This window comes from Carica papaya, chromosome 1 (assembly GCF_054855325.1).
Source record: "Carica papaya isolate Zhongbai chromosome 1, ASM5485532v1, whole genome shotgun sequence".
Classification (NCBI taxonomy): domain Eukaryota; kingdom Viridiplantae; phylum Streptophyta; class Magnoliopsida; order Brassicales; family Caricaceae; genus Carica; species Carica papaya.
Window position 1 is genome coordinate 2,561,116 of NC_142309.1, and position 27,494 is coordinate 2,588,609.

At 33.6% G+C, this 27,494-nt stretch overlaps 4 protein-coding genes and 1 pseudogene across 6 annotated transcripts; 1 reads left to right on the plus strand and 4 right to left on the minus strand.

Moving 5' to 3' along the window:
- Positions 1–142: 142 nt before the first annotated feature.
- Positions 143–12,778, minus strand: NBS1 (nijmegen breakage syndrome 1). 3 transcript variants are annotated; one of them, XM_022036308.2, is made up of 14 exons: positions 12,553–12,778; positions 11,952–12,005; positions 8,317–8,581; positions 6,682–6,770; positions 5,364–5,494; positions 4,548–4,594; positions 4,310–4,418; positions 3,849–3,935; positions 3,026–3,197; positions 2,066–2,553; positions 1,051–1,112; positions 855–957; positions 596–745; positions 143–435 (listed from the first exon to the last, which is right to left on the minus strand). In XM_022036308.2, exons 3-13 carry the CDS (start codon positions 8,511–8,513, stop codon positions 692–694), a joined length of 1,539 nt encoding a protein of 512 aa, XP_021892000.2. In that variant the 5' UTR covers positions 8,514–8,581; positions 11,952–12,005; positions 12,553–12,778; the 3' UTR covers positions 143–435; positions 596–691. The 3 variants fall into 3 exon arrangements, with proteins under 3 accessions (XP_021892000.2, XP_021891998.2, XP_021891999.2); XM_022036306.2 differs by having other exon boundaries at positions 12,519–12,778; XM_022036307.2 differs by having other exon boundaries at positions 519–745; positions 12,519–12,778.
- On the minus strand, positions 5,413–5,577 carry LOC148269086 (U2 spliceosomal RNA; annotated as a pseudogene).
- A 1,081-nt stretch (positions 12,779–13,859) lies between the features above and the next one.
- Positions 13,860–14,911, minus strand: LOC110810194 (uncharacterized). The gene is made up of 2 exons (XM_022036282.2): positions 14,651–14,911; positions 13,860–14,176 (listed from the first exon to the last, which is right to left on the minus strand). The coding sequence occupies exons 1-2, from the start codon at positions 14,841–14,843 to the stop codon at positions 14,016–14,018; spliced, it is 354 nt and encodes a 117-aa protein (XP_021891974.1). The 5' UTR covers positions 14,844–14,911; the 3' UTR covers positions 13,860–14,015.
- Positions 14,912–15,916: 1,005 nt separating this feature from the next.
- On the plus strand, positions 15,917–19,696 carry UCH2 (Peptidase C12, ubiquitin carboxyl-terminal hydrolase 1). Its single transcript, XM_022036311.2, has 6 exons — positions 15,917–16,166; positions 16,351–16,391; positions 17,061–17,107; positions 17,958–18,004; positions 18,084–18,186; positions 18,263–19,696. Exons 2-6 carry the CDS (start codon positions 16,361–16,363, stop codon positions 19,037–19,039), a joined length of 1,005 nt encoding a protein of 334 aa, XP_021892003.1. The 5' UTR covers positions 15,917–16,166; positions 16,351–16,360; the 3' UTR covers positions 19,040–19,696.
- Positions 19,697–19,913: 217 nt separating this feature from the next.
- LOC110810250 (protease Do-like 10, mitochondrial) lies at positions 19,914–27,007 on the minus strand. Its single transcript, XM_022036351.2, has 8 exons — positions 26,310–27,007; positions 25,816–26,061; positions 25,003–25,198; positions 23,655–23,914; positions 23,438–23,565; positions 22,149–22,352; positions 21,436–21,486; positions 19,914–20,257 (listed from the first exon to the last, which is right to left on the minus strand). The coding sequence occupies exons 1-8, from the start codon at positions 26,839–26,841 to the stop codon at positions 20,015–20,017; spliced, it is 1,860 nt and encodes a 619-aa protein (XP_021892043.2). The 5' UTR covers positions 26,842–27,007; the 3' UTR covers positions 19,914–20,014.
- Between the last annotated feature and the right edge of the window lie 487 nt (positions 27,008–27,494).

Sequence of the window (27,494 nt, forward strand, 5' to 3'; positions counted from 1 at the left end):
TTGACAAGTCCAAAGTCATTTAATGATAACATACTTTTTTATATCATTTTAGATTTGTGTCTAACCTCATCCCTTCCCCATTCCTTGAGTTCTTTAGGGTTCAATTCACATATTTTGATTTACAAACTGAATTCACCATGAGTTAAAAATCAAGTCATTCCAATCTTCATATCATTTGTATCACATTTCGGTTCCGATTCCTAATTGAAGTTCGACTTTCTAAGAACACATTTCATTCTATTTGACAGAATTCTTTACCTAAATATTTCACATAAGAGTTCCTCAAAATAATACATATGTATTATATATATGTATATATATATATATATACACGCACACTCACAGAACTTGAGGAACAAAAGGGCATCCTTGACATCTTCAAAACTGGACCAACTGGCAACCTGCTGCAAATGGTTCTAGGCTCAAGATGTTCACCTGCAAAAGAGGCCTTTCTATCATTATTACTCTATGCATCAACATTCAATCCCACAACAATCATGAATTTTAGGACTTGGTACCCAGTCAAAAGCGCCTTGGGTTTTCAAGAAACTATCAAGGCTCCTAAAGTATAAGAAGATGAGAGATGCATCATTACCGACATAATCGTCCTGCCTTCATAGTAAAAACAACCTTGCCTTTACCATGTAATTTCACAGCTTCAACATATAAGCACATGACTGGTTCACCATAATTAACTGCGAGTAAGAAGTCCATGAATGGAGCCAGCTACACCACGCCGTCTTCCCTTCAAAAATTTGAAAAGAAAGCATATGTTAGAAGAATTATCTCAAGTTACTTACATTGACTTGCACCACTTGTCTCGGAAAAAAAAAAAAATTACTTCCATCACTGACCTTTTCACTGTTAAATAAGTCTTCAGCAATAGCTTCCATCTGCTTCCGTTTTTTCTCTTCTTTCACAGATTCAGCCATGGTCCCATTTTCATAGTCAGAATCTCTGATGTCAACAAGCAAAAGCGGACAATATTAACATATGATGTTCTGGATATATGAGAGAAAAATAATTTGTGCTTGTGGAAATGTATCTTACTTGTATGGATATTTTGAGAAAGGAATAAGACTACCAAAGCTGTTCCCAGGTTCAGTGTGCATCTACAAGCTCATTTCAGTTCATCGGATAATTTAGAAAGAAAAGAGTAGTTTTTGAATGAAAGGATAAACAGCAGCACTCCAAGATCCAATACTTAGCGCAAAAATTAGATAGCAAAATTACTCAAAATTAATTTTAGGATGACATAAGGTACTCAAAGGCAACAGCACTGACAATTGGCAATTATATATTTTAGTTGATATACATAATGCTTAGAATGCAATGGCACCACAAATTGTTATAAGACTGTGAGGCCGGATGAGTAACATTTAAATTAACTTGTCTCATATTTAGAAAAAAAAAATAGAAAAAGAAAGATAGCCTATAGAAAATTAGAAATCAAGGTGAAAAAAGTATAAGGAGAAATAGAACAATAATCAGAACAAATACAGAAAGATAACAGCAAATAAAATTCTAGCAAAACAAATCTTACTTCATCTATTCTCTCTTTTGTTGGCAGCAACTAGGCTTTTTATATGCATTAGTTACAATTAACAAGAAAAATTATGAAAGAGAAAACTTAAAAGATTCTAAGTCCTTAAATCTACCTATGTTTTTAAAAGAAATCTAGTTGAAAAAACTAAAATAGTAAAATGTCTAAATAAATTTAAACAACTTAAAAAAATAAAATAATAATAATAATAGTTACAAAAGATTTCTTTGAAAGAAGACCTATTCCAAATTAAGATCTGGTTCTACTCAGACATGTAAGAATTAGGTTCTTTACAAAACAGATATCCACTGATCTGCAACATTAACCATAAGCACTTGAAAGTTGGCCTTGATTTAACTGGGTTCTCTTTAAAAAGGAAAAGTAAAAGGCTTCCTTTTAACAGTACCAGTAACCAGAATTAAAAACCAGAAAATGTAAACGAGTTAGCAAAATATTAGACGTTGCATTTTGTCAAGCATAAATATATGTTAACCAATGAGGAAAAAGATAAAAGACTATTACCTTCCTGAAGCGTTTGAAATTTACAACTTCCTTATTTGCCATAGAACTGACTGTGAGAGTCAATTTTGAATCTCTAACAATTAAATCCTGGCTGTATATAATATCCAAATTTCCATCCTCAGATTCATCAAACTTTGCTCTTATTGCTACCATACCACCACTATCATCTACTTTTGCATATCCAGATTCATCAACTCTATCTCTTCTTGCAACCATACCACCACTATCATCTACTTTTGCATATCCAGATTCATCAACTCTATCTCTTATTGCAACCATACCACTGGTGTTCTCTCTAACAATAATCATATCAGTCTTGTCATCTGATCTAGAAGCTTCAGGGTCGATAGATCTAGCTTTTCTCGGAGACCTAGGGGTGTCTTTGCTGGCAACCACATGAGTTGCAGGAACTGAAGCAGCTGTTTCTCCTTCCACATCAGACTCTGCTACCACAGTCTCATCCGTGGAGCATGATGATGATATAAACACTACAAACAGTTAATAATTATATCAAGATCAGTTTTTTCATCCCAGCACTGCTCCAGAAAGATATCAAATGCTTGACCAAAATGGTGCATCATTACAAAATTCTTATGCTGATTAATTAATTTCAGAAAAAAGAATGATACTCTATTCTTTTCTAAATCATGTATTCACCAAGCTTTATAAAAATGTCATTTGTTTGGAGGAAGATAGGAATTAATGTGGTAGGAATGATGTGGGATTTTAGTAATTTTCTTTTCTAGTCCATGATTTTAGGATTAGGAAACGACAAAAAGGATGGAAGTAATAGACAACTGTATTTGAACTGACAATAATGTAAATAAACACTAACTAGAAAAAAGTTCAGCTGTAAGGAGTTCATCAGAAAGATTAAATTAAAATAACCCCTCTGCAGATAGTACGACGAGAGTCAGTAGACAGCAAATAAACTTACTTTATCAGCATGCCAATACCTACCACATGGTGATATCAAGACAGAAGGATCCAGATTTCCAGATAAGACAGCACATATTAAATCCATCTCATTCACCCTAGATAATGAACTGAGTTTGTTGACACAATCAAACTTGTTCGCTGATCCTTTCGATATGACGTACACTACACGAGTCATCTCTCCATACTCTGAGTCCTAAAATAATTAATAACAAATCATATTAGCTTCTATAACAGCTTAAATGCAATGTTTTTTAAAAAATAAGTATCTAGTATTAATGTGCACCAAGATGATGCAGCTAGTATACAAAAGCTTCAAATGCAACATTAGAACTTTGTAATAGGCATGTCTCCACAAGTATAGTCATTCTTTCAGTTCATACTCAAAAACCCAGAAAAACAACCAGAAACTTTAAAATATATTAAAAACATGATGAGTACATAAAGGTTCCCCAGACTTGCAGTCATAAGACACTCAAAAGATTTAGATTACCATGAGACAATTGCAGGAAAAAGAATTGCAAAATGTTATCACATGATGACAAGAGAGAGTCAAAATAAGATAACATTTCTCAACAATTTCAGAGTCTCATCCATAAGCCTATACCATAATATGGGAAAAGGGGGAGGAAATAGATGACCTAAAGGGCAAAATTAAATGCATGGGAAAATAAAAGAACCACATTGATTCTGACGTTTAACAATTTGGTTACATTTTCAAAGAGAAAGAGTAAGTATAAAAGAATTTCTCAGGGGCCCAATTTTCTAAAATCTTGAATTAATGGGGAAATTCTCACTTCAAGATCTCTACTTTAACACAGAAACAAGCTAGAATTTCAGTATATACCTGGCTATTGGAACTAAATTCCTCAGTGGATAGAGTCTTTCCACCACCAACTTCCAGTAAAAAACGGAATCTGTCTCCAAATTTGTACTGCATCAAGACCCAAAATAAAACAGTAAATAAATATATGGATGTACATCTGTAGTATTCACTTTAAATCTACCAATAAAGGCACGCTTTTGAGCATTAATTAGATTTTGAAAAGGGGAATAAAATAATTTGTGCATTATGCCCCTGCAAAGGTAAGGCAATTTATATGACAGGCAGTTCCCGTGTTAAATGTCTTTTACAAGCAGGACAATTGTGTTTAGGTGTGTATTAGTGCAGATTCAGCATCAAAAAACTCCTAGATAAAATATATAAAAAAGAAAGAAATGCATAGGGATTTACTGCCAGGATTGACTAGTTAGTGAAGCTAGCTCTGGAGAGCAAATACTCAAACCTTTGTATAACCAAAATATTACCGTGCATCTTGACTCTAACAAAAATGTGTATCCTTCCAAACAGTTTCCACGAGCCTTTGCATCTGCAACTTTAACTGATACTCCTCCTACTGTTACTGACGGAGTATAGCTGAGGCAAGAGGGAACGACAAGGTGAAAAAGCTTCTATCAACTTGGAGAAAACTTTTCTTCACGCTCTATAATCCAGGGGCCATAAAACTTGGCCTGGCAGAGAAAAAAAAATGAAAATCATACTTACCCACTGCAGCTAGGAATTTCAGTGCCAATCCTTTGCCCTGTCATAAACTAAATGAAAATGCAGCAATAAGTAGCTGCACAGAAGACAAATACATATACCTTCTATTTGATTGAGAAGTATATTTTTGAATTGAGGGAAATAAAACATGCTCTAGAATCATCATATAATTGAACTACAATTAATTAAACTGAGATGAATCAACATATTCATGAATCAGTCAAGAAACATGAAACAAAGACAGTAAGAACCCCTATAAATGGCTACCTGCATGAAACCCATCCACCATAAATGGTGCCATCATGAAAAAAGTCTATATGTTATGCCATAGATCCAAACAACTCAAGAGTGCAAAAAAAATGAATTATTGACTTTTTCTACTAGGAGGGAAAAAAAGTCTGAAAAAATCATTGTTTATTATTGCTAATTTTCTGGGATTTAGGGCATACATACTGGCCAAGTTTACAGACTTACATCTCTTTAACACCATAACAAATAAAAAAAAATGAATTTCACCAATTACAACTTTTTTCTAAAAAAAAAAATTGACAAGGCTTCTTTGTTGTACAGGCTTTGTTAAAATGACCACTAGAGATACTCATTTTTATTTCAAAAAACTATATCAAGGAATTTGTTACGAGAAACTTATTACAAGAACCCACAATTACTCCTAACGTTTATTAGTGAAAAAAAATAAATAATTTTGTCAAAGCTACAATCACAAGTCTTATGGAGGAAGGCAATAACTTCAATATTTTAAAGTCCACGATGTAATTATAGTCCAAAGAAAAAGAGTACAGGATAGTAATATTTGACTACCTCCAGCCAACTGGTTTGAACCAAAGGTTTCTTAGCCACAATAGCATTAACTAGATCCATGTCAACTAGCATGTTTTGGTCGACAAGCACATGGGTGCACTCTTGGCTCAGCATAGAAGTAACAGAAGCACCTGCGATAAAATGGAATTTGTTGTTATTAAATTGATAAGAACGGATATTACACTTGATCTTAGCCAAAAGGCTGAGAAAAAAACAGAATTTGTTGTTAACTGCTAGATGTATCATATTATCAAAATTGTACATGAACTTCTAGGTAATAGACAGAATGCTGGGATCCAGCCAATCCCCTCAAAAAACTATCAAAAATATTTCTAAAATCAGCAACAAAAGGATTGAGGATTATAAATATCAGAAGGCCCTGAATCCAAAAAATAAAAGCCATAAAGTAGGTGGATCCTCTCTTCTTTTATTATTTTCTTAGTGCATAAAACCATGACCAAATAAGTTTTCTTAGTGCATAAAAACCATGATCAATAAGTTTGGAGCAACATTTGATCAATAAGTTAGCAGTTTTGGTTGATTAAAGTAATGATACATCAGAAAATGCATTTTACTAATTACTATTGTAGTTACTTCATGTTTGTTATTGTCCAACTACTAAGAATGACATTCTTAGATCCAGCAAAACCCTCTACTCATCTGACCAAAACTGCTAACTAAAATTGCACTGGCGGCATGAGCAGGATAATATCTTACTGACTTGGTTTTTGACATGTGAATTGAAGAAAAGCTATCACATTTTTCGCAAATTTGAAGCCATATCAAAATCAGAAAAAATATATAAGTCACTCAGATCATGCAGTTGCTCAATCAAACTGCCTTTTTCTTTAAACAAACAGGGAGAAGTACCTTCTTCTTTCCGATAAGAAGAATCGTAATATATTCTTAAATGAGGTCAAATTCGAAATCTGAGACAATATATTATGTTGGTGTGAGTACTTCCTAGAAGGAATTCCTCATACTCTAAAACACATAATGACCATTACAAATGCCACTTGTAGTCTTAGCTTCATTTTCCTGTAGTTTTACTTGCTCTCCAGTAGATTAAAAGATAATTCCCAAACATCCATTTAGCTTTCAGATTTGGCCTCTTAAACTGAAGTCCATTGCAAGTGTGACGGCCACTAGCAGCTTTGCGTACAATTTGCAATACTCATAAATGACAGGTAATGTTCTAGGTAGCACAATGTAGAAGCAAGAAGAACAGCAGTCAGGTGAATTTAAAAGAAGCTACTTATTTAACATGCAGAAAATACATACAAGAAATTGCTAGTTAAAGAAGGAATTTCTCACTAACCAATTGAAGAAATTTTATCTTGAACTGAATGATTCTTCTGAGACTGGTCCGAACAGCAGATGAAAAATATGAATGGGACAAAACAAAACCTGCTAACTTTTAATTAGAAGAGAGCATGATTATATTCAAACCAAAACAAGGCAGGAAATTTACATTAAGCATTAATCTAAAGCAACATTGTGAATCATCCCGTTTTGCAGGGCTAACTTGTTAAACACACATGTAAGCCACTTGAAACAAAGTAGAAGAAACGCAATGCAGCTTTTACACCTAAGGAAAACTTATTCATAGAGAAGACGAGTAGGTAGATAAGCATGCAATTAGGTAAAAGCAAAAAAATTATGTGTTTTTATCTCTCTCTTTATCCTTTCTCCTTTGTGTTTCTTTTCCAATTTTTTGACAAACCTTGCCTTTTTATCCTTGCTTTTTGAGCAATCCTTTCTTTTTCTCGGATAAGCATTGTCCTCCCACTGGAACAAACAGAACAGACATAGGCTTGGTTTGAAAAAAAAAAGGAGTATTATTCGTAAAGCACTAAGAGGATGCTGCCCATGTACACACAGCCTTTACAAAAAAATTATTTGATAAAATATCTATGAGGTTCCCAAGATCTTCTCCACCAATAAATGGATGATCAAATGGAGAAAATGTATGGCTTGGAACCAATGATTTTTTAAAGGAGAGCAAGTGTTGTCAAAATTTCTTCTATTATTTTCTTCCCTTATAACCTAAAATATGGTCAAAGGAATAAAAGAGACTAATTTCATTCTCATTTTATCCATTCAGAGACCTTCGCAAGCCAAAACTCCTCTGCAATTGAACCATCAACACCCAACCAACTTGAGGAGGTTAAGGACTGATCCTAATCCTAAGGACCACTAGAGGAGATGATAAGGAATCCATTCTCGGGGAGAAATTGGAAACATTGATCAACCAAAGTGGTGAGTGACGGTCAACATGCTTTTGCGAGCAAGAGACAAATACTTGATGCGGCTAGCTGACAAGATTCTAATTTATTTGCTTAAGGGAAGGATGGGGTGCTCTACACATAGGATATGGAGAAGGCATACGACCATGTTGACTGAAATTCTTACTTTACATGAAAAAACGGGTATTAGAGATAAATGGCGGGGATGGATTATCAGTAGTGCTTCTTCTTTTCCGAAAGCATTCAGGGGGCTTACTAAGATAAGGGGACACACTATTTCAGTTGTTATTTATCACTGTTACAGCAGGCCCCAATGGAATGCTCGTCAAAGCCAGAGAGCAAAACCTTTTCAATGGTCGTAAGGTGGGGAAGGCAAGTGAGGAGGTGGAGATGACTCATTTTTCCTTTGCTGATGATACTCTTTTATTTTATAGACGAAGTCCAAGGGATCTTCTTAATATTAGATGTGTGCTGTTGTGCTTTCAAGTTGTTTCGGCCTCAAAAATTAATTTGGTAAAATCTGAGTTAGTCCGCATTCGTGGTACTAGGGAGGATAAAGAATTAGCTACCACTTTGGGGTGCAGAAGTGAGAATCTTCCAATTAAATACCTAGGTCTTCCTCTTAGTGGTAAATCCAAGGAAGTGGTGTGGGATCCAAAAAAGATGTTTCACCAAACTTGTAGACAAAAGAAACACCCAGAAATTACCTGTAGTTTGCATTAATAGTTCCAAATGTAATCATGTCTCCATCTTTCAAAACTTTTTCCTTATTCGGGAGCTCATTAACCTTTTCTTTGGTTCCAAATTCTGATGTAACAAATGTTCCATACTTTGACTCATCCTTGATTCGGACATTCGAGGACACTTTAGAAGATTTATTTGCTAGAGGATTCAAGGAAGTCATGGCATCAACAATAATATCGGCATGAATTCGAGATACTCCCTTGTCCTTTTTGATAATTATGTCACAACCTACAAGTACAAAATGAAGTCAGAAAACCACCTACCATGATATATCATAGCTATCTTTACATCCACAACTTTTTTTATAAAGAAAATTTTGTTTCACAACCATGGAGTTATCACCAAGTACAAGGAGAAACCATTCACGAGATAAACATTATCCTATATCTATAAATGCCCCTTCATTATTTATTGAACCAAAACATAAAAGTGTATATCCTGCTTCTTTCACTAGATAAAATTCTCCCCTACTTCTTTTGTTTCAAATCATACAAAATATCTAATAGCTTTTTGTTGAAATTTCGAAACCCCTTGACAATTGATCTAGTGACAACCAACATAACACCAACAATATAGAAACCAAAATTCCGTCTATCAAAATAACATATTAACAATTTTAGCATGTGCTTTGAGTGTTACCATGAGTGCACATGCGAGTGTATGTGAGAGAGAACATCAAAATCGATATTCATTGATCAATTACTTACTCCAAAATTAATAGTCCACTTGCAAACACGTTTTATTAAGTTTTATTTGCTTATTATATTTGAAGTTTGCATGACCATCTTTGGGAAAACAATTATTACCAAATGGAAGGGATGAGACTTGTTCAGCCCAAGAAAAATATGTTAGAATTTCAAGTGGAAGACATTGCTTCAGATAAATAAGATTGAGATTGAGGTAAACCAAACAGTGATGTGGAAAGATTTCTTGACAATCAGACTCAAACTTCGAGGCTAATGCTTAATCATGATTCAATAATCTTGGTAGTTTCTCAAGAATATTGAATGACACGTTAAAGAAGATCCATCACATATACAGATGCCCCACGAGTAAGGATTAGGGAGGAATCCATGAACTATGCTAATCAAGTTTTTCTAGATTTTCAAATATTTGACAGTTAAGGTCTACCATGATGTTTCCTATAATCTTCTTCACAAGTAGTATTTGTGGAGAATGAAGTATGAATTTTATTGAATAATAGGGCCCTATATACACAGGTTTATATGAACAATAAAGGAAAGCCACTTAAATACACGAGAAGGGTATATTACTAATATATCATTTACCCTATTTACTATACAAAATATACTTCCCGAAACTCCCCCTCAATCTCGAACACTATCAATTTTAAAACATTTAACATTACTCCAAATTATGTTATAATCATAGTATGGAACTAGGAAATAACACGACTGAGTTCAATTTTAGATTTCAATAGGAAAAGCCGAGTAAACCAAGTACAATCATCAATGAAAGAAACAAACCACTATGACCCAAAGATACTAGGAATATTATAAAAATCCAAAACATCATGTCAGTGTTTTGCTAATTTATATACATTGTAGTGTAAAAATTTTATTACTATAATTAGAAAATAAGGAGGGAAACATGACTTTAAATATGGAGAAAGAATGGTGTCCTAGTCTCTTGTGGTACAACTATAACTTATCTAATGTACTGGCAGTATAATCCATCCCGAGCTTTAGCATGTCCAGTTATTCTTTCCAATTTCTGGTCCAGAAACTCACAAAAAGAATGCAAAAAAATCACTTTGCAATTGAAGTCATGAGATAATTTGGTTACTGATATAAGAGTGGTGCACAGTTTAGGTACTAGATAACAACCTATAAGTGAGGTAGGTAAAAAGATTAAGGTTTATGATTCTAATTCCTACTACTTTGGTCAATGGCAATTTTTCTATTACTGAGACATGAAGTATAAGTGTTAAACAACTTAGAGGAGTTGGTTATGTGGCCGGTAGCTCCAGAGTCCAAGATTAATGACAAGGCAAAAGATTTATCTGAGGCGTTTGAACTATGAGGAATAAAATCCATACCTGAATGTGCTAGGAGACATTTACCTTTATGGTTTTCAAGTTACTCGAGTCAGGTCCGCAAGCGCTCAATTTCTACCTGTTTGATCCTGACTCTTCTTCTATCCCTAATCCTTGCTAGGGGCGGTTGGCTTTCCATGAAGTTTCTAACTCTTTCTCTAGTGTGCTCGGTTTCTTGCAAAAGGTACACCAGAGTTTTTCCATGTTCCTCGTGGGCAGCGAAGGTCTCACTATAATTTGGTTTCTTCACTAGCTGGCATGGTTTGGAGCCTTTAGCTACTATTGCGAAGCTCTCAATGATGCATAATTCAAGCATAACTCATCTTCTACTTTTCTTTGGGCTAAATTAAGGATATCACCTCCTTCAGATATAACCATTTCTTTTTTTTTTCTATGATCTGAACTCTCACCTATCATATTCTTCACTCAATCCTACCATAAATTAGTACACTTTGTATTTCTCAATCATTTTTTTCAAGACTGTTGTATCTTTGCTGCTTCTCAGAGTGATACTATGATATTGGTAAAGTTCTTGTCCTAAGTCTTCTAAAAAGTTGGCATATTATGTGACTTTCTAGTTACCATATCTAGTTGTCCAAGCTTTTACGATTAGGTCATATATGTGAGCTACATCTTTTCCTTTGGAACAGGTTTCTCGGATTAAATCTCAAATCTCCTTTGTTGTAAGCAGACACATAACTATTTTACTAATCTCCAATGTCATAGAGTTATAAAATCAGACCATAATCATCAAATCTTTCTCATCCCAAGCATCAAAAGTGCGATCTCTCAGCTTTGGTTCAATGCCTAAGATATGACTTAGCTTTCCTCTGCTCTTTCGGGTAATCCAGATCAATTATAACCAACTCAAGTAATCTTTACCATTGAAGCAATATGCAGCCTAGATTGGCTGAAATTTTCTGTTGCTTTGTGCTGAATTTCCCAATGGGAAGTTTGCCCCGATAGATTGAAACGTAACCTCTGACATCTTTCAAAATAATGCTTAGGGCAAGTAAGGCCAAATAAGAAGTATGAGGGAGATTATCGCCTCGAGCTCTAATATCATGCAGAGAATATAATATGACCTTTATTGAATAGTAAGATGCTATATATACAGGTTTATATGAAAAATAAAAGGAATTCACTTAATTACATGAGATTGCTATACTACTAATATACTCTTTACCTTACGGACTATACACAACACATTTCCTAATAGTGTTGTTTGAAACACTACCACTTTAGAAATGTGTCATGCACAATTTTATTGTGGCCATCAAGATGAAAATTTCAAGACATAACACTCCATCCCAAAATGAGAACAATATTAGACAAATATAAACCTTAAATGTCACCCCCATAAGGTTTCACAGCACATTAACCAAATATGAAAAAACCTAGACAAGCGTCGATGCAAATGAATATCGACCCCTTCAACATATTTCCAAATAGAAAAATGTCGTATACAGTTCAATATAAAACCAGTAAACAACTTAGCAAAGTATATTAGAAGGAAATGTAATACAGGCTATTATAACACACCTTTTCGACCCACTTTGAAAATGCCCTTTGCAAAAATGTAGTACTTATCTTCACCTGTAATACATATCAACGAACATTTGAGTAAATTTATATTATAAAAGAAATAAGGATAAGAAGAAAAAGGGAAAATGAATAAACATAGTATACTCTGTCTGCTCATTGGAGTTGAAAATTACTTGATGGCTAATCCAGAAAAGAAAAATTAGTTACGTCGCAAGAAGCTTCAAAATTCAAATTTAGATAACAGTCACACCAATTTTCAGTAAACTGAAGGAACTTTCCCAGTAGATAAAGTAACTTTCTCAGCAATCAAACAAAAATACTGTCTTTTTTAATCTTATTCACCCTCAACACTTGAAGAATCAACCAAAAAACGAAACCTAAAAAATAAAACCCAACAATAAAAAAAAAAAAACATACAAAGACCATGAATACATTTCTCTACGCAGTATTACCATATAAATTAAACATTGAGTAACACTGGCTAAAACATACAGGATTTGAGAACAGCCACACATATAACAGATAGATTGAAGAGAAGAAGAAGAAGTAAATTTAAAGAGATGCCTGAAAGAGGATCGACGGGAAAGAGTCCCCACACCATAGTTTTCGGTTTTTCAAATTCTTCTTCTTGTCTATGCTCCAGAGTTGAACAGAAATTATAGAGGAGAAATTTCCATGTTCGTAAATAAAACTTTTTGAAATTCTTCTTGTTAGCGGAGCAAAACTACTGGGTTGTTTGTTGTTTGTTGCTTTTGATGGAGCGGCACCCTCGAAACAATGAATTTACAGGGTCGGGGCGGAGGGAGTGGAGTGCAAGAATTTTTCCTAAAATTATATGTTTTATAAACTTAAATATTTAAATAAAACAAAAATAAATAATATATAGTATTTTATTGAAGTTAAATAAATTAATTATGAAAATTTTAAAAATATTTTAATAATCAATCTATTTTCTCTATTAATTATTGTTTTTCATACAAATATATAAAATATACGAACATGTTATTGTCCATGAGAGATAAAAAAAAAATATTTATATGAGAAAAATATGAAACACACGTAATACATTCTCTTTCTCTTTTTATTATTAATTAAAATTCGTTTTAATTATTTTTTAAAAAATATCTATAAATAATTTAATTTGCTTGAACATTCAAAATAAATAAAAAATTAATACTCAAATTGTAATAAATATCAAAAATTTATTTTAATTTTTAAAATTACGAAAACTGTTTCAATAAATTTCTTTGATTATATTGTTAAAACACGTGCTTGTGTTAAACACAAAAGCTTTTTTTAAACAATGAATTGGATTTATGAAGGAAACAAAATAACTTTAATAGTTTTAATCTCATAAGATTGAACTTTCCATTTGGCTACACTACAGAAGACTACAAGATATTCCTGAAACTCAGACAGAATGTGTACATCTCTTAAGACCCAACGACAAGATAATAGAGTTGTCCGCCATATTGCAATAGTGGCTTATGTTCATTCTAATTTTCATGTTTGAAATGGGTTACCACCTAAAATTTTTGTACTGTTTGAATGAATTTTAATAAAATTGACTTTTTCTCAACAAAAAAAAGAAAGAGCTTTCGATTTAGTTAGTTTCTGAGTATATATTTATATATATATATGTGTATATATTAGTAAACAATAATAAGATATGTTTCTTACCCTCCATTGAGAATTTTTTTTTCATGAATTGAATAAGACCTTACCAAACATATTATGAGTAGTATTCCTTTGTTTCTCAAGGGGTGAGTAGTAGCTCCACCACTTGAATAATATTCTAAAAGTTTGTTTCTGTTTGCTTCTCTCTCTAATCTCCTTTTCGAGCAATGCACTGTTTGTTCCTCGTTTGGATGATTTTTGGGTCACATGCACACACACATATATATATATATATATATATATATATATAACAAAACCCAAGATTTGAAGAAAAAAAAAAAAGAAAAGAAGAAGCAAGTAGACTGGCAACCGAGAAAATGGCGGAAAAAATTAATCTGCGCCCAAGCGGGAAGAGAGAATATACAGATTTTAAATCGAATAAAATTAGGAAAAGAAGGTAGATTTCACTTGTCGAATTTTTCGAAGACACAGTTCCGCCCTCTCCAGCACCAAATCAACTCTATCCTTTCTCTGCTTCACCATCAATCTCCCATCACCATCATCTTCTTCCACGTTAATCTTCCTCTTCTTGTTCGTCGACGATCCTATTCAATCGAATCAATAACGGAAAACAGATATTAACATATATAAACAAGTACACATACACTCATACACACATATATTCACGGAATTCTTCCAATCCAATAATCAACAACACATGTATACATACACCGATACACATATTCACGGAATTTTTCCAATCCAATAATCAACAACACATGTATAGAAGACTGATACACATATATTCCCGGAATTTTTCCAATCCAGTAATAAAAAACACATTTATACATACACCGATACACACATTCACGGAATTTTTCCAATCCAATAATCAACAACAGATGCATACATGCTCTGGTACACACATATATTCACGGAATTTTTCCAATCCAATCATCAACTACACATGTATACATATACCGGCACACACATATATAGACGAAATCTGTGTGTTAGTGGTTAATGTTAGGGGAAAAATCAAAGGAATAGAGGAAGTAAAGAGGAGATTTAGGGAGAACCTTGAGTGGTAGCGGGAGTGGAAGGAGTGGAAATTGGAGAGTGGCAATAGTGATATTGGAAGATGAAAGAGTTGAGTTCGAGCTTCAGGTAATCAAATCGATTTGGATAGTGAGCTTCGAGTATCTGCAGCTCCTCTTTCGCTTGCTGTATCATCTTCTCCGATGACAATGACCAACACCGGCCTCCTGCCATTCTCCTCTCTCTCTCTCTCTCTCTCTCTCTCTCTCTCTTTCTCTGCGCCTGTAATATTTTCTCTGTGCGTCTCCTAAAAAGAATAGAAACAGGATTAATTGCTCCTCAGGTGTTTATTATATATATATATGTGTATGTATTTATTTAGAATAATTATATATATGTATTTAAATTATTTATTTTAATATATTATATTTGTCAATTTACTTTTTTAAAATATTAGTTTTTACTTTTACATCAATAATTTTAATCTATATATATTATATGTAAAAATAATAATTAAAATATGATAGAATTTAAAATGTTTAAAGTAATTAATTTAATATTAAATAAATAACAATGATTAGCACTAAGTTAATTTAATTTAATAAGTGATTAGAATATCAAATTAATCTGGCGCACGAGCGGGGGGAAAAAAAGGAGGGAAGGAGGCAGGAGGATCGTTTTGCTTCAATGGCGGTAGCAAAACGACAAAACAAAATGGAAGACAAAAAGTCTCGTTTTTTTTAGTCATGGAGCTTGAAAAGTAAATAGTAAATTATTAAATTAACTTTTAAACTTTTATATTTTCTATTATTTATTCTCTAATTTTTTTATAATTTAATATATAATATTTTCTATTTATTTAGAATATTTAATTTTTTATTTTTAATAAAAAGAGGTAAAATAGGTTCAGCTATAAATTTAAAAGTGTTGTTTTTTTAATAAATACATAAATTTAAAAATGTTATTAAAATAATTGCAGTTAGTTTAAATTTGTTAGATATTTAGTAAAAATAATTGTAAAAAATATTATTATTTAGAAATTGAGTATTTAATTAAAATAATTGTTGATAATTAAAATTATTTAAAATTATATAAAATGGATGTTACATATTAAATTAGAAATACAGAGTTTATTTTAAATTAAAAAAAATAGAGAGACAGATATAAATATTTAAAAAAATGTAGGGTTTATTTTAAATAAAAAATACAAGGGCTGATATAAATATTTTTTTTAATATTAAAGAGGTGTTTTGATTATATATCTATATAAATCTCTATCTAATATATATATATATATATATATAAACTTGGGGAGCTTCACTGTCTGCGCAAAAATATTCATCAAAAAACAAGAATAGGAGAGTTAATTAATTGCAGAACTTGAGAAGAATAAGGGAAATCAGAAAAAAACCCTAAAGTTTGGGCCTTTGGTTTTGGGACTTCCTACTTGACAATTAGGTCTGGAATCTGCTATCCCTCTTTGTTTCTCAACAATTACGCTCGCATCCTTCATTGTCGACTCATAACATCCTTTTCTTCTCTGCACCGTAGAAACAAGTTACTTCTCTCTCTCTCTCTCAGGAAACGGGAATTGTTGATTTTATTGATTAGCTATTCAATTTTTTCTTCGTTTTCAAGATTTTGCTGCAAATTTTAACTCAACCTTGATGAATCTTTTTGTAGTTTAATTGAAGTAACCTAGTATTTTCAGTGTTTAGTGACGCAAATTTTTTCGGTGCAGATAGCCCATCATGTCTTGGTGCACGATTGAATCTGATCCTGGTACAGTTCTACCTCTTTCCCTGACCTTAGATATTTATAGTGGAAGTTTGTCCCACTGAATTTTATTCTCCTTTTGAACGGCTTTGAACTTTATTAGGTGTGAGAGCACGATTAGGTTATTATTGATGAGGATTTGAAAGATTAATGTCTGTCTGGGACTAGGGAATTGAGTTAATCAAGGTAGACGGCGGCTAATTTGGTGTGTAATAACTAAGTGTGATTTGGCAGGGATGTGAAAGGTTTCTTTTCCCCATTAAACTATATGAATTGGTAGTTTTTTATTTGTTGAAAAACTTTTTTGAGTAATTTTATTGTGACTCATAGGAAAGTATGAGCTGCTAATGCAGGTTATAATTTTGGCCTGTAACTAGGCAAGAAGAAGAAATGAAGAATCGAGTTGCCATGTATGGTATAAAATGTAAACAATTCCATGAACAGTTTTTTTATAATTTAAAAAGATGTTTGGCATCAATTGCTGTAAGGAAAGATAGGTTTAGAAGGTAATGCTTTAAGATTTGATGGGGCAACTTGGTAGGTTTCTATGGTTATTTCAGGGCGAGAAAATATTAAAGAAGAAAGACCATTCCCAAGATTGCCCAATAATCATGTAATAGCGAGCAATTATAACTATCAAGAGGTGGCTTAAACTTTTTTATGGTCTGCTTTCAGGTGTGTTTACAGAACTGATACAACAAATGCAAGTAAAAGGTGTACAGGTAACTCTTGTTGAATTTCTCTTATTTTAAACATGAACAGTGTAAAGTTCTTTTGACAATTTATTTTAGTTCTATGTTCTTCACTTATATGGTGTGTGTTAAGAGTACTGTAGGAGGATCAATGATGGTTCACTAACCGTTACATCTCTAATGAGAGAGTGGGAACCTCAATGTTTTTTTTTTTTTTTAAATCAGACCTTATTTACATAGGCAGAGCCTTCTTTTCGTCTTGTCAATAATACAGACTTTTTCTTTAAAACAAAATATGATGTAAGTAATAATTTATTTTTTTCTTTGTTTGTTCAACAGTGGATCATGCACGTGAAAAGCCTCTCTTTAGGATGTCTAGGTTATTGTTTGTAGTAGTTCTGGTGTTTTATTTCTCTATTTCTAATCAAATTAACTGTTGAGTTTATTAAAAGAAAAAAAAAAGTCAACTGTTGAGTGCTGAATGAATAACAATCCAGACTTTTTGTTCGAGTGTTTGCAAAGAGAGATTGAAAGTAAACCCCATCAAGCTGTAAAGTTTCTTTGCCTCAAATTGACCAGTTAGTTGAATGATGTATTCATCTTTATGCATCTCTTGTTTCTGATAAGCAGAATTTTTATTATGGGTAATCTGGGCTTAGCTTTTGAAGTTAGAGGGTTTCTGCTAGGGCCCCATCTTGTTTCTTTCCGATCAGACATTTTTTTGGGCCGACTGTTTCATTTCATCATAAAAAAACTTATTACCTCCTACACTTGTCTAGTCACTATTGCTAGAACATTTAAGAGAAAAAGAAAAAAACAATTGCTTCCTTTGCCACCCCCAATCAGCTTCCTCTATATGATGCCTTGACATGTTTTGCAGGTTGAAGAATTGTATTCATTGGACCTTGATTCTCTTAACAGCCTTAGGTTAGTAGTTGCACAGACATGATATCTGAATGTACTCATTTCATGATGTTTTGCATCCTGATTTTCCTTTGGTTTACAGGCCAGTGTATGGGTTGATTTTTCTTTTCAAGTGGCGTCCTGGAGAAAAGGATGACCGACTTGTAATCAAAGATCCGAATCCTAACTTGTTTTTTGCTAGCCAGGTTAGTTATCAACGTTATACATATTTATAGTCATAACTGTGTGAGAATTTGTCATGTACTGTTTGATACTTAACAGGTCATAAATAATGCTTGTGCAACCCAAGCAATCTTGTCTATCCTCATGAATTCTCCAGATGTTGACATTGGCCCAGAATTGTCAAAGCTTAAAGATTTCACCAAGAACTTTCCCCCTGAATTAAAAGGTCTGGCTATCAATAACAGTGAAGCTATTCGTACAGCTCATAATAGTTTTGCTAGGCCCGAACCTTTTGTTCCAGAGGAGCAGAAGGCTGCAACAAAAGATGATGATGTTTACCACTTCATAAGCTACTTACCTGTCGATGGGGTACTATATGAGCTTGATGGTTTGAAGGAGGGACCCATTAGTCTTGGTCAGTGCCCTGGTGGTCAAGGTGACTTGGAATGGTTACAAATGGTGCAACCTGTGATCCAAGAACGCATTGAGAGGTACTCCAAAAACGAAATAAGATTCAATCTCATGGCAATTATCAAGAACAGGAAGGAAATGTACACTGCTGAACTCAAGGAGCTCCAGAAGAAGAGGGAGCGGATCTTGCAGCAGTTGGCCAGCTTACAGTCAGAGAGATTGGTGGACAAAAGCAGTTTCGAAACTCTAAACAAATCACTGTCGGAAGTAAATGCTGGGATTGAGGGTGCAACTGAGAAGATCTTAATGGAGGAAGAAAAATTCAAGAAGTGGAGGACTGAGAATATTCGTAGGAAGCACAATTACATCCCATTTTTGTTTAACTTCCTTAAGATTCTTGCAGAAAAGAAGCAATTGAAACCTCTGATAGAGAAGGCCAAGCAGAAAACTAGCAGCACCAGGTGAAAGCTTCTTTGTTCATGGGCTTACATTATTCATGGAAATCCTTATGTTATCAAAGTATTGGTACTTGAAGAGAACTTTGTGGTTAGTAGTTATTTGATATTTACGTAGTCTTTTTGATGGCCGTATCCTGACATAAATGTGAATTATTAAGCACCGGGAAGTGAGTGTTTGTCACTATAGCCATGCATTGTTGTCAAAATATAAGATGACCGTGACATGATTTTAAAACTAGAGCAGATGGATGAACCACAAGCGGTCTTTTGGCTGGGCGAAACAGCGTAAGCATTGGCAGGTGGGTGACAGAGGCTTCTCTCAGCTGGTAAGCACCGTAAGTTAAATTGCTAATCTTGGTGTTCCTTGCCCATGGAAAACCTTAATGAAACTGACCAGGATTGATAGGAATCTCAAATATATTATTATGTCCTCCTTGTTATGGAAGATCCTATTGGTGTTTGTTTGTAGTTTCTCTGCAAATAAAGCCTAGAGTGAATTGTTTTAACTTAAATTACTCTTAGTTTTGATGAATTTGGATATGTTGAATTTACTTCCACCTACGGGCTTAAAAGATTCATGTTGTACCATAATCCCTAATCAGAACTTCTCATGATCCTTTGATGTGCTTTTCAAGCTCCAATGAAGCCAGTCTTAAACTTTTGAGTTCTTGTTCATTTTATTTAATTAAAAATATTATTTTTACATTTAAATCGATGGGTTTGATTTTTTGGGGATAAAATTATAATTCCTGTACAAGTAGGAATTAAAATTCTCTTTAGCGACGTGAAAACGAGACTTGAGTAAAACCTACATTTTCTCAAGAAAACAATGGCAATGTTAAAAATTTTATTTAACAAAATTAGAATTAAAAAGTAATAACTAAAATAAAATATGAGCCATAATTTAAAGATTAGAAATGGCAACTAAATAAGAACAAAATTTCGCCAGCTGATGCACTGACAAGTAGTATCCAAAGAGAGCTCAGCTTGAGCAAGCTAACTCAATCTCCGAGTTGTTCTGTTCGCTAAGAAGGTCAGAGGACATGGCAGAAGGAATTCTATGACGTTTCAAAATTTTAGATGTGGCTATTTTTGCCACTTGATAGTTTAATACAATTACCCTGTCATCATCTAAATCAAACCTCAAGTTCTCTGCGCTACAGCACTCCACAAGCTGGCATAAATGCTTCAAGTTTTCAACTTCCACTCCATTCACTTTCTTAACCTGCAAATTGCTTACTTCAGATTTTCAGCACTATTACAAACATTGTTAAAGATACAATATATTAATAAAATATATGCAATAGCTTCCTCAAAAGCTCAGGCTAGTAGGACAACGTCAAAGTTAACAATTCATATTGTATCTTAATATTCGTTCCCACTTGCAAGTGGAATTGCACATTGACCAGACTAAAATACATAACAAAACTGATAACTCAATTACAGGGATAAATAGATAAATAATGAAACTTTACACAGTAAAAACTTGAAATAAGGACCTTAAACTTTGATACCATACCCTAAATAATTATACCCCAAAAACTTAAACCATGGAAGATGACTAAATTTATTATTTATAGGTTATCTTATTGATGGGTATAGTTTCACTACTGTACCATCCACTCTCTGAAGCACAAAACAAACACCCTCAAGATTTCAGTATGAATCAGAGAACTGATTTCCTCTTTATCAGTAGTTTTTAATAATCAAATGCTTCTGGCAAGTCAGGTGACTGTTTCTCTAACTAAATTGGCTAGGAACAGCTTAGAGGAAAAGCAATTGATTTGCCTTTGTTTTTGGCTAAATAAAATAGATGGTAGAATTAACGTGACAACCCCTTCTAGTCAGAGAACGAACTACGAGAGGACCTAGATGAATCTAGTACTAAGGCTTGGAATGTTTCCTACAGGTTCATTTGTGAAATTTTTAGGGCTGTAACTGCTAGTCAGTATCTGATCCAGGTTCAACTACTATGTTCTTAAGGATTTCATATGCACTCATTAATGTTAAATTCTGTTCTAAAATAAATAACTGCATCTAGATGTGATGTGAGTACAAGTAGACGAACAGTATCTCTGGTCACAATTGCCAAATCCATTTGATTCTACCCCAGTAAATATTTATGGGTCCAGGCTGTATAATATGGCTGCTGGTCAAAAGGGTCTCTAGAACATTGTGAGAATTAGTGATCTGTAAAGTCAAATCTTTGATTTGTTTAACTCTCAAAGCTATACTGTCAGAACCCCCACCAAACCCACCCCCCACCCCAAAAACAAAAGAACAGAAAGATCTGTCATCAATTTGATTTTCTTCCACTTATGATGCTTGTCAAGTTGAGCGAATTATCAGAAAAAATGGAGATTACAATCATAAGTATATTTTTAATCGGAAAATTCGTGGTACCTGTAGTTCTGCAAGACGCTCATACCCTGCATTGACATCATCCATCAGCACCTGAACCAGATAAATGATTACTAATTAGATAACAATCAGAAGACACCGGCTCCACTTCAGCAATTGCATCCTCATAAAATTCATCTGACAGAAGCTTTATAACAAGAAGATAAGATCAGTACAAAATAATATGGATAAAAGTTAGCATAGGTCAACACTCAAGAGAGGGGAAGACATTGGCGAGGACACTCATTAGGTAATGATAACTGAAGTTACTCAGATAAATAGAAGTAAATTAAAAACAGATCCTTTTACTGCGATGAACACAATTAGATACTATGTCATAGTGAGGTCAAGGAGCTACTCATACAGAAGAAGGTATATATCACTGTCGTGTGTAAAAATGGGAATTCAATATGCAATTATTCTAAGAACAGGAAATAGTTAGAAAGATACGTGAAATGTTTCTATAGAATTTGTTAATGTAGAATTGAGTACGAGATATTAACTCTTTCAGAATTGAGATTTATTTTTAAGACAGCTTCAATTATAACAGGTTTTCTTGGGAAATTTGTTTTAGATTTTATCAAAACGGGAACCAGAATTCCATTTTTTTCTCCTGATTTTTAAAGTTAATTACTGGAGTCTAATTTTTTTTACAGCAGGACTTTTTCCCCTTAAGTAGCTATAATGCACTTCTCTTTTCAAAGAAACCTGCAGACCTGGGAAAGGACGATAAATTGTTCACCAGCCTTTTTCGGCAGCTCCCTTAGTGCACGTTCACATAGCCGACGTGGTGAAGTATTATACCAGTCTTCTCCATATTCATGCAGGTATGGCTGAGTGAGTGGCACAAAAACCAAGCCAGCGAAAATATAATAACTTGGAAGCATGTCGAATTGATGAACTGGAACTAGTGGCAGCAACTGGAAAACAAGTAACCTTTAATTACTAAGTAAAATATTAAAATAAACCCAAAACAGGTAATATATTCACTCTTAAAGATATTCACACTTATTATTTTGCAAACTCAGAAAGTCCTTTCATGCAATAAATACAAATTATTGAAGAACTAGGATAATAGAACATCACCTAACACAAACTAAGTAATCAAAAGTCAAAAGAGAGACCATAAATACGAACCATGCAACAAAAATGCATACAAGAGCATTAATAAGTTCATTCATTTTCCTAGAACCTACTGTGCTGATATCAACATCAACACTGGATTATGTACAACTAGATAATGGAGGTCCCATAATTCACAAGGAATACAAAAACACATGCACTTGTATTTGCAAATTATGTATCAAAAGTTTCTTTTCTTACTTTTTACTCTTAACTAAATTTTTATAAAAAAAGATATTCCTGTCCAAATATATATGCATATGTTTTGAGTTACATATTGTATTTACAACATTTTCTTATTTTTTGCAAGTTTTATTGTTAGTTAACATGAATTGTGGATCAAGTTTTTCTTCTCTTAGCTTCTAAGTTTTAACTAAATTCTCATAAAAAATCTCTACATCCACATATATATGCATCTGTTAGAAAATTCACTTACAGGATCATGTTTTTACTGTTCAGGGAAAGAAAGAGAACAATTAGAAAATGTGTGCCAACTATGAATAAACTTTGTGCCATATGGAGGAACTGACTACTTTTATCAGTAAAAGTATTTTCCAATCCTCTTTAGTATTAATATTTCTTAATTTAATCTCATTTTGGAAAAGATCAATTAAGAAGTCATTATAAATAGCTTTTATAATCTCATTTATTAGTCAAACTTCAGTTATTCAATAAAATATTTTGAGAGCTTCTGAATATTTGATTTTGTAATTCAATCAAATCTCAGGTGTGATATCTAGGTTTTCTTTCTAAGTAGGCAAATCAACCTTATTTTGTTTTACATCAGGAAGAGCCCTGGTGTCTAGTTTAAAAAGAAAACTCGATGCGAGACAAACAAATTATCCTGTATCAAGAATAATGATAATACTGAATCTTGACTTACAGGTCTTAGAGTCATGCTGAACTCATACTCTTTACCATCCCTCAAAATTTTAATTAAAGCTGTTTCATTGGGTTTCTTCATGGATACCAAATGATCAAATGTTATCCGCTCCCTGTTTCGGAAAGGAACTGCAAAGAATGCAAGTAATGTTATGAATTAAGCAAAAAAGTAGAAATCCCAATTATCAGAACACCACTAAAGGGGGAAAAGAATTTACCTGTTCCATCATTAGCTATAGGTACACCATCAAAGGCAAGAATTATATCATCCTTCTTCAGGACTTTGTGTGCATCAGACAGAGGATTTATTTTGCTGACAAGTACACCAGTCATTTCAGCGCGCATCCGGAAGTGATTCCGTAGTTGAACGTTTTCAGTAGGCTGGCATGATAGACCCAAAGAGCAGAATCCTACATACTTTCCAGTTTCTTCTACACCAGCTATAAAATGTTCTATTACTGGCACAGGGATTATATAACTGCAAAAATTGAAAATCAAAACAGCAAAGAGAGCAGAAGTTATCCACAAAAAAGAGAAGTTAGCTAAACAATAATGACAGGCAAAATACTTTTTCTCTTTTAACAAAAACTGTACACAGAAAAAAAAAAGATAATTTGAGTTATCAAGATAAGTCCTGTTTAAGATTACTATTAAAATCTTAACTGCATTGCTATGATTTGCTTCCAAGTCTCTATTCTTCAACGTTTCCCAAGAAAACCCGTTTTTTTTGTTTTAAAATTATGAAGCTTTCAGTGAAGATCTACATTTCACCCAAAAAAAAGTTTGAATTTGACCATATTTCCCAAATGAATCAAGCCTCTAGACGAATGGCAGTTACTCATGGAATCCAACATCCACCACACACTTGACAAAGCGGGGAGGAAAAAAGTATTCTGAATAGCATGAACTTGGACCACGCATCCAAGCATTATGCTTATAAGCTTATAATCTAATAATATTATCATTAATGTATCTCATAAAATAGGAACTTAACATGCCTAGCTCCCAAACAAGCTAGAGAGTATGTCTTTTGGTGTTTAACAAGGTAATACAAGCAGCCTATCCTTTCATGATATCACAAAATGTTTGATGCATTCATATTGTACTTTCAGTATACGTACTATAGTCACAGTGAGATAGTATGAACTGAACTCACATTAGATGCACAACAAAATGCCAATTTAACATTTCAGAAGGTTAGAGGTTTGCCATTCATGATACAGCAATTATGAGATATTGTGAACCTGAAGTCACATAAAATGCTAATTTATCATTTCAGAAGGTTAGGGTGTTGTCGACCATGATGAGCAATGGGATAAATGGAAAAGCATACAGTTGTCCTACATTTTGACCCTATAAAAACCTTGCATATTTATTATCATATAAAGAGTTAAAATAGGGCTTGAGTGGACAGAGCATTTCCAAAATGACTATTGGGCACAGAAATATCCCTATAGATTTCACTAACAATTGTAGAAAAGTTGTAGTGCCAAAGAATGGTTCTCATTGTTGGTGTGTAAAAACATATCCTATCATCCACATTGAAGGACAAAAATGTAGACTCACCCAATATTTTCAGCACCTGAAAGGTTTTGAAAAGCTACACCAGCAACTTTACTGCCCATGATTGCCGGCCCACCACTATTCCCTGGATTTATTGCCGCATCTATTTGTATTGCCATTAATTGGGTAGCACCATGTACGTATTGAGTAGGTTCAACTCTGGAGACAACACCTTTAGTAACAGATATATTGTCCCCCCCTGCATCAAAGAGAAAGTCATGACATATGGAACCAATTATGTAATGACACATAAATTTTGGTGAAAGTTTAACTTCCCATCCATCCCATAGATGAATTTTCAAGAGAATGTAACAAAATTATAATTACTTTGCATTTTTACCTGGATATACCTCTTAGATGCTTAGGCAACAAAGAAATTACACTTCATTGATGTCTAGTTTCTTCACTAGCTTAGATGACTAATTATCCCCCTAATAGTATATTTGATGCACTTGAGATTGTCTAAAACCTGTAAATAGATGATCCTCATACGAAATCTGGAGAATTGGATCTACTCAAAAAAAGTGAGGATTCAAACAACTTCTAGAACTTAAACTTAGACATAAAAGTATGGAAACTTACAAGTTCAGATTGAGGGAAAAGGAAATCAACGGGAAAAAAAGCTCATCAATTTAACTCTCTTTTTATTCTTCAATCTTTTGGCATGAAAACTAACAAAGAGTTATGATTTAGGACACAGGCATATTATAAAAATTCAAGTTGTGGATTAGGTAATTCTCTTCAAAATGGTGCATTTAAAATGAATACACAAAATTCTGTCCCCCAGCAACAGCTAGTGATCTATAGTATTGTTACCTTGAGGATAGCCAACAACAGCTACAGCTTGTTGCAGAAATGGAATGTCTCCCAACTCCAAGAAGTTCATTCCTTCCCAAAATTCTTCACTTTCAACCACCAAAATAGCTAAGTCACATTCATGACCCACAGCTTGAACTTCTGCTCTATATTTGGTTGGCGAGCCGTGCTTTCTCACTAGCACAAATGTATGGTCAGCCACCACATGAGCATTTGTAAGAATTTTCTTCCCGGGAATAACAAACCCTACATCATCACCAGAAGCATGCTAACGTAAACAAAATACCCAAATTCAAGGCAAACTCATGCAAAACCTTCAATTCAAGAAAATTACAGCTTAATAACGTTGATATAAGTTATAACATTGGCAATCCATTGAAGTTGCAAGCACTGAACAGCTAAAAAGAGTCCAGTTTTGGAGCTCATGGATTTCCTTTCATGCTTCCCAAGGAATGAACCAAACATAAAATTGAGGAAGAGAAAAAGAAAAGAACCAGAGCCCATGGATTCCCGCTGGGATTTATTCTGCCACGGCAGAAAGTAGTTAGGACTACTAGAGACAGTGAAGATCTTCACCACAGAGTCCAGTGCCAGCTCTATCGCCGAATACGCGGAGTCCATTCCCGTTGTCTGGCCATCTTCTTGCCTTTCCAGCACCAAGTTTCTTCTTCGCCTCCCCAATCTTTTCCTTCTAAGCACCTGTGCCGCCAAAGACGCGCCGTAACGTCGAACAGAATTGCTGCTCGAGGCTCCGATACTCCCATTCTCATTCTCAAATACCTGCTCTGAATTTACAGAAACTGAAGTAGATGAACAAGTGCTACCACTACCAACACTATAAGTATCAGCATCAGCTGTACTGGTGCAAAAATAACTGTTGTGGTTGCAAATGGCGCGGTAATGAGCAAAAGGAGACGAAAGAGGTCTGTGCTGCCGACAATCTTTGAGCGATTCATGTACTGCGCAACTGGCAGACGAGGAAGACGACCACGCCCCCCGAACTATACGGGCCGATGATCGTAGCATCTCTTTCCTTCCTCCCCGTTACCTTCACTCTCCTCTCCTGTCTTCTGGTATATGTCTTGTCTAACAAACAGGGAGCAGCAAGTGACACAGGTAACAGAGAAGAAGAGGCTCTGAAGAAAAACTGGAAACTGGAAATGAAGAGGGAAATGCTTGAAAGCTAGGTTTCTGGTGTCTGGTGTCTGGCAGGCAAGACCCGGATTTGTACGTTATTGGCCCATTAGGCCCATTATTAATTTAATTAATTAATTTTTAAAATTTTTTAAAATTAATTTTTAAAACTTTAAGTATAACACAATGATTTTATTTTTTAATTAAAAAATTTGAAAAAAATATCGCTTAAAATAAATAAACAACACTAACAATAAAATTATAATTAAAAAATTAAAAAATTATAAAAAATATTAAATTTTTAAAAATTAATTCAATAATTTATTTTTTTCAGTAAAGACTATTAATATTTATCAATTTAGAGCCAAATAAGATCAGATTGAATCATGTGTTTTTATTGAAGGGGCTGAATTTATTACTATGGAGATTGAATTATTTTTTCATAAAATATGAATTAAAATAATATTATTTTGTAATTTAGAGAATATTTTTTAAATATTTAAACAGTTTCATTAATTAAACAAAAATAATTGTGAATTATATGA